General features: G+C 42.9%; 1 protein-coding gene across 1 annotated transcript; it reads right to left on the reverse strand.

Annotated features, from left to right (window-relative positions):
- Positions 1-236: 236 nt before the first annotated feature.
- Rrm2 (ribonucleotide reductase regulatory subunit M2) lies at positions 237-7,204 on the reverse strand. The gene is made up of 10 exons (XM_047522684.1): positions 7,027-7,204; positions 6,857-6,931; positions 6,380-6,523; positions 5,987-6,103; positions 5,174-5,307; positions 3,388-3,482; positions 3,126-3,259; positions 1,991-2,095; positions 1,795-1,908; positions 237-1,586 (listed from the first exon to the last, which is right to left on the reverse strand). The coding sequence occupies exons 1-10, from the start codon at positions 7,123-7,125 to the stop codon at positions 1,434-1,436; spliced, it is 1,170 nt and encodes a 389-aa protein (XP_047378640.1). The 5' UTR covers positions 7,126-7,204; the 3' UTR covers positions 237-1,433.
- Positions 7,205-7,425: the final 221 nt, after the last annotated feature.

The following is a 7,425-nucleotide window of genomic DNA, read 5'->3' on the forward strand; positions in this document are numbered from 1 at the left end:
TTAGTGTCGCACAAGGGGTAAGGGCCACATAACCTTAGGCAACAATAATTTACAAGACACAAGTCCAATATTATAGGAATTGAAAAAGACTATACAACAAAGGAAGGAAACAGATGAATGGTCAGCAATATACAATCCAACCAGTTAACAAACAGGGCCAGAGATCAACACAAGTCATGCACCATCTTCTGTGTAACATCTTGGCTTTTTTTCCACACAAAAGGTAGATCAGTCTAAACTGGCTGTTAGTTTATTTACACCTCTAACTAAAATTAACATTTAAATGGAAGATGCATTAATAAGATCATACCACCAATTTTCTACCGGTTAAGGAATTCACCAGGTTATGCTCATATTTAGGCAAATGTTAGAATAAGTGAGCAATGTCTTACAATTATTAACTTCCAAGATAATACTGGATGATTTTTTTCCCCAAATACAAATAAGTAAAACCTAAATGAACACAGAGTAAAAAATATTTTCTAAATAAGAGACATGTTAAAATGAAGTCTCAACAGTACCTACTTACAAAGTTAGAATAAACAGAACTTTTAGGAGAATCAATTTCAGTTCTGGTTTCACCACTTAAGAAAGCTGAGGCAGGTCACTTTGTCTAAGGACGATCTGAAAAGTCATAATATTATCTTAAATCCCACCTACACATACCTTTTAAGTCTTTCCACACCAACTATAAATTGAAGGAAGTACAATTTTGAGAAATGATAGCGCTTCTCACAAGTCACTTGGTCACTAGCACTCACCCAAAACATGCCTCAGTTCCCAGTGACTTAAGTTAGAAGCTCCTTGCCCTGAAAGACATTTCAGTTGAGCAGCAGTTGCCATGATACGCTACCTGGAGTACAGAGTAAAATACAAATTGTCTTGATTGGCACCAGCAGACTAAAGTCTAGGTATGCACAGGAACTGACTTAAAAATTGATTAAATATTTCAATTCATTAAACAAAACAAAACTTAAATTACATGCTTAGTCCACAGAAGTTTAACTCTAGTTGCTTACTGAATTTTGAATTGGCCCCCATGAGTGGTAAATACAACACTTTGCATTTGGTGCAAACCAAACAAATCAGGCTTCCCCCTTGACAGTACAATGTTCATTTGTGTGTAAAGTGCCAGTTTTATTTACAAACAAGTTAAATATACTTAATTCTGCTTTGTAGCAGTGATATTGTTCTTTTAAATGCCTGATGGTTGTAACTGATGCTTAATCCTACTGGGTCAGGCTTGCTTGAGGGTTCCCTCACTTTGAAGCTGGGATCATCTGAGGTAGCTACACAGTTTTTAGATGCCATTAACAAACACATGGACAATGGTGTAGCTGGTCGGTGCATTTTAGCTGATTTTTTTGCAGGGTTGGGGGTGATAAGAAAAAAAAAAAAAAAACCAGCTAAATAAGAGCACATCTTCTGTTCATTTAGAAGTCAGCATCCAAGGTGAAAGAATTCTCTGTTGGATTCGACATCACGCCCATCCTCTGATACTCGCCTACTCTCTTTTCAAAGAAGTTAGTCTTCCCTTCCAGTGAAATATTCTCCATAAAGTCAAATGGATTTTCTACTCTGAAAACCTGAAAAAGTTCACATCAAGATATAAGTACAGGGCTAGGGCTGTAGCTCAGCAGTGGAGCACTTGCCGGGTTCAATCCTCAGCATCACATGTAAGTAAATAAAATAAAGGTATTGTGTCCAACTACAACTACAAAAAAAATTTTTAGAAAGACATAAGTACAAAATTCCAATTTCAAAAGAAGTAGAAAACTATAAACAAAGCTTTACCTTGTTGAAACCCAGCTCCAGCATGAGCCTGTCTGCCACGAATTCAATGTATTGCTTCATCAAAGTGCAATTCATCCCAATGAGCTTCACAGGCAAGGCCTCTGTAAGGAACTCCTGGAAACCAAAACACAACCTGAGTTCCCTGAGGCACAAAGACCTCATCCCGCAAGTCTGAGTGACTGGCACACAGACCCACCTGTTCTATCCTGACAGCATTGATGATTATTTCTTTCACCCTCTGCTCTGATGGTTTGTGTAGCAGGTGTTTGAACATCAGGCAGGCGAAGTCACAGTGTAAACCCTAGAAGGAAGTTCAAGACCACGATAAAGTCAGAATTCTGTTAACAGGGAACATGAAATTGCTTTATTCTCTCCTGCATTTTCATACAATTTGCCTGGCCGCAATGACAGCATGTCAATTGGGGAATGTCAAGGGGAAGATGATGATTAACTGTCTACTCTGCCGATGTCAATGAGACAGACCTCAGCTCCACAGGAGGCCCTCAAAGCTGCCACCTAGGTAATAGCCCAGGCCTCTTCCTCACTGCCCTATGGTGTCCAAAGACAATCAGACTTTTGCTCAAGTATACTTTGTACAGCCATGAGCTCTTAACTTTGCCTCTATTCCCAAAGGAACAGGGCAGTTAACTTTTAGATGCTCAGGAATTAACGATGTACTTAAGTAAAACAAATAGGCAAGTTGAGTGCATTAAACTCCAATAAGCTCCAACTTATCTTCCTTAAGGGAAGATCAGCTGTTTGATAAACCAAATGGGCTCCAGAAATGGTGGGGTTCATGCTTCTTGCCTTTCTGATGTGATTTAAACCAGACAGTCTGGGTGTCTTCACCTTCCTTTCCTCAGTTTAATCCAAGTGCCTACAAAGGCACACTGGAACCAAATGGATCACTTTGTCAGGAAGCTTACCAAACTTTGAAATATGGTAGGAATAATGAACCCAACTACCATGTACAACTATAATGCACCAAGAAAAAAGTCAAAAAGTTGATTAAAAAAAAAAATCATGCATACACACACTTATAGTATCATAGAACACCAAGCAAGAATAAAGCATCCCTTAAGATCCCATCAAGTACTTTTAGTTTTGTGCATTTACACATACAACAGGTATGTAGGAAGGTATTAAACCAAGAATAAACAAAATAATTTGAGTACATACAGCACTTCATTCTTTTCTGAGTATGTATGCAGCTGAACTCTTAAATGTGGACATTTGATATCCTGGGTCCCCCTCAGTGAACACAAGGGTGGGCCTAAGAGTTGCAGGTATTTGGGCTGCCAGTTTAGCCAGTGTATTTGACTTAGACTCACCTCATCTCTGCTAATAAGTTCATTGGAAAATGTGAGGCCAGGCATCAGTCCTCGTTTCTTGAGCCAGAATATTGACGCAAAAGAACCAGAAAAGAAGATTCCTTCCACAGCGGCAAAGGCTACAACCCGTTCTCCTGTGTAAGAGTTAATACCAAAATGTTCCTAGTGAGCAATTGTTGGTATTTACAGGAGAGGCCCACAGCCCAGTAACATTACTAAGAAAAAGAAGATCAGGTTTAAGTAGGGCCTCGGGCATCTTTACCGTAGGTAGCCTCTTTGTCCCCAATCCAACGCAAGGCCCAGTCCGCTTTCTTCTTCACACAAGGCAGAGTTTCAATGGCATTGAAGAGAAATTCCCTGTAAGTATAGTAATAGTGATGAGAGTAAAGAACTGGCCCCAAACTTCCAAATGAGAGCCCTGGGATGAAGGTCATTTCCCTGCAGATTTTAAAAATCTCAACATTCATTTGACTCAGGTTAACACACATAAATTTAGGTATTCGTATTGAGCTCCACCATCTACTTACACTAAAACAGTCCAGCATACCAGGGTGTTTATTTATTTTTACGGTGCTCGAGATTGAATCCAGGCCCTCACACATGCTAGGCAAGCTGAGTTACACTCCCAGTCTTTTCAGATTTTATTGAGACAAAGTCTAGGATGCCCAGGATGGCCTAGAACTTTCAATCCTCCTGCACAGCTGGAATTACAGGTGTTCACCACTGGCCCTGGGTCTCCACAGAATTTATTGGCTTAATCATTTCAAGTCCAGATCATAGGTCCTACCTTCTTTAAATTTGAGACATAAAATCTTAACTGCTATGCTGACTACTATCCCACTAAATGAAGAGTCCTTCCAAAGACTACACTGGGAACATTGGGCCAATTGCCAACTCTATAATAAAAACAATAAGGTAAACGTATCTAAGATTGCTCCCTGCTATAATCCTATGCTCCACTGTGGACCCCAGATCAGGAAGTCAGATTCATTTTCTTACACTCAACAAAGCCTTCCTTACCATCTCTCTGTCTCCCATTTATCCTGGGGTCCACCCAGGAGCCCTGACATCCCTGCCCCTCCTTCCCACATGACCTTGTTATCTGAAGCCAGTCATCAGCACTGGACTTGCTTCATTTTCTCTGCATCTCAATATCCTCTTCTATTTGAAACCTCAGGCTGCCTGTCTCTTGCTTTTGAGACCACCAGACCTTCCTGACCATATCTAACCCTTTGGGTAACTTCCCCAGTCATGGCCCTATCATTACCTTTTCTATCTATAAACATGTCCAAACCTCTTTAGTCCCAGTTTCTTCAATTCCACTAGGCTTTCAAGTTACCACTCACTTTTCTTCACATCCTCCCAAGTAGTCCATGACAGTCATAACCTCGCTGCTTCCATTCCACCTGAGGCTTCTGTCCTAAAGCATCTATGACACTCAACTAGCCCATTGCTAACGTCCTCCTCTCCAAACTCCAAAACATAAAATGGGCCATAAGCTACCTTTATTTTTCTGTGATCCCCTAATTTAAACTATCATTTCAGCCCAATTGTCCTCTCTGTGCCTAAATTTATCTTATGGCTCAATGCTGTCCATATTATATAATTCCTCTCATTATGCATCTAGGTTTTATTTTCTGTACTGTATTATAAGCTTCCTAAGAGGCGAGTTACATCTTTATCCTCCATCATCACCCAATCCTACACTATAGGTACAAAAAAATTGCCAACCCTGCACTATAGGTATAATAAATTTGCTAAACCTCAGTTTCAGTTCATCATACTCAACCTCAAGATCTTTTTCAAAAGACATTAGATTTTTCCACAGTATATTTCCCACTCTAAAAAAAAAAAAAGGAAGACTCTCATAACAGTAAGTAATTGGCTAATTAAGTGAATTTAGGTCCCTTGTTCCGAGCAAACATGACCGTGAGTGCTAGAAATTCAGGACAATCTGCTTAGTCATTCTAGAAACATTTTTATCTCTCAGAGAAAATAAAGTTAATAAGGGAATCCAAAACATCCTGGCATACCATTTGACTACTCACCTTTCTTTAGGATCTTTAATGTAAGTGTCAATAAGGAGACTATACATTTCAGAATGTATGTTTTCCATGGCAATTTGGAAGCCATAGAAACAGCGGGCTTCTGTAACTTGAACTTCTTGGCTAAATCGCTCCACCTAGTGGTAAAACACATCAAAAGTTTGAGAAAAAAGTTGGCGGGAAGACAGTCAATGGATACTAGTAGCATCAATTGCTTCTTTGCATCATTAAAAGGTTTGCTTCTTTATGCATTTAATATAGTTCTTCACAATTCTGTGACAAGCAAAACTTTTTATGTCATATGCTCAATTTATAGATCAGGAAATAGATAAATCCTATTTTATAGGATTTCTATGAACTTTTGATTATTCATTCATTCCTTACTAAATAATTTCAAGAAAGACCCACTACTGCTGAGGGCACAATGGCACATACCTATAATCCCAGCAGCAGTGAAGCCTGAGGCAAGAGAATTACAAGTTCAAAGCTAGCCTCAGCAACCTAGTGAGGCCCTAACCCAAAAAAAAAAAGAAAGAAAAAAGAAAAAAGATATATGCAACCCAAATGTTAAAACAGCAAGCCACAAAAAGGCGAGAGCAAGTATGGTAGCTTCTGGGAATAAATATATTGTTGCCACTTAACATTAAGGAAAAAATACCATCAACTGTAATGTGTTGCAAAACAGGAAATACCATGTAGTATAAATTCTAGCTTATACACACATATACATTCACTGTATGGAAAAAATTAAGATGATGAGAAAAGCACACTAGTTCTAACTTTAATTTTCAAAAGTGAAGACTTTTTCAGACTCACCAAATTTTCATTTACTATGCCATCACTTGCTGCAAAGAAAGCCAGAACATGCGATATAAAATATCGTTCCTCAGGCTTCAGGGCTTCCCAATGCTGAATGTCCTTGGAAAGATCCACCTGACATTTAGAAGTTCATAACAGTTAGTATTAGGGAAGAGATTCAAGTGTGTAGGAGCTCACGAATACACACTTCTAAATCTCCTTTTAAGTCCACTACACCTCTTGAGCACTAAACTCTTCACATCCAGATTCCCTTTGCCAATGAGAGCATCTAACATCCTCAGTGGGCAACCAACACCAAGTGGAATGTAAGTGCATGTCAAACAAGTTATAAGTGCCCTGTAGGGGTCTTCTAGGGTCAAAGCAGTGGCAAGTTCTTGGGAATGTGATTACCTCCTCGGCTGTCCAAAAGGAAGCCTCAGCTTTCTTGTACATCTGCCAAATATCATGGTATTCGATAGGAAAGATGACAAAGCGGCGGGGGTTCTCTCTTAGTAGTGGTTCATCCTCCACGCTGGGGGCAGGTACTTTAGTTTTCTGTTCGGAAAAAGTGGCAAAAAAAAGAAAAAGTTTTGAGCGGACCACATGAAATTGCCATTTTCTCAGGTCAAATACCTTCAGTTATGGGCAACTTCATGCGGCTCAACGGATAAACATTAGTTGTCACTTTGCTTTCCATATGCACAAGAGGATTATAGGACCTATAGGGGCACTTTGGCGGGAAAGGATCGCCCGGCGGGGAGCAGGCCCCACAGCTGAGACAAAGCTGCTTTGGCGCCAAGCGCGGGCACCTGGGGACGCCCCCTGGTGGCGGCGCCGCTCGCTCCCGGCGAGTTCGGGTCCTTCTCGTGCCCCACGCGGGCCACTCACCGGCTCCATGGGCTCCTGGAAGATTCTCCGCGCGGTCTTGCTGGCCAGGACGCGGGTCCCGCTGAGGGCCGGGGGCTGCGGGGAGACGCACGTGAGCCACGGCGGGAGCCCCCCACCCTCCCAGTCCCACAAGCCCACCGCCCGCTCCCGACCCGGGGCTGGGCGCTCACGGTGTTCTCCTTGTCCGCCAGGCTGAGCCCCTTCAGCGGCGAGAGCTGCAGCTGCTGCTGGTCTGCGATGGTGGCGAGCGGGACGCGGACCGAGAGCATGGTGGCGGCGGCGGCAGAGGTAGAGACGGCAGGTAACCAAGTGGCCAAGCGGGACCCGAAACTCCAGCGGCGCCGCCAGCCCGCGCCCTTTAAAGCTCCCTCGGACTGCGCGCGCAGGGGGCGGGGCCCGGAGCTCGGCTCTTCCCATTGGGTGAGCGCGGCCCCGCCCGGCCCCGCGGCGCGCGGGAGATTCAAGCGCGGAGGAGGCGCTCCCGGCGGCCGGAGCGCTGGGGATCACCGGCCGGGCGGCGGGCGGGCACGCCGGAGCCCTGCCCCCGCGAGCTGCTAGCACAAAGGCCG

Source organism: Sciurus carolinensis, chromosome 13 (assembly GCF_902686445.1).
Source record: "Sciurus carolinensis chromosome 13, mSciCar1.2, whole genome shotgun sequence".
Lineage (NCBI taxonomy): Eukaryota > Metazoa > Chordata > Mammalia > Rodentia > Sciuridae > Sciurus > Sciurus carolinensis.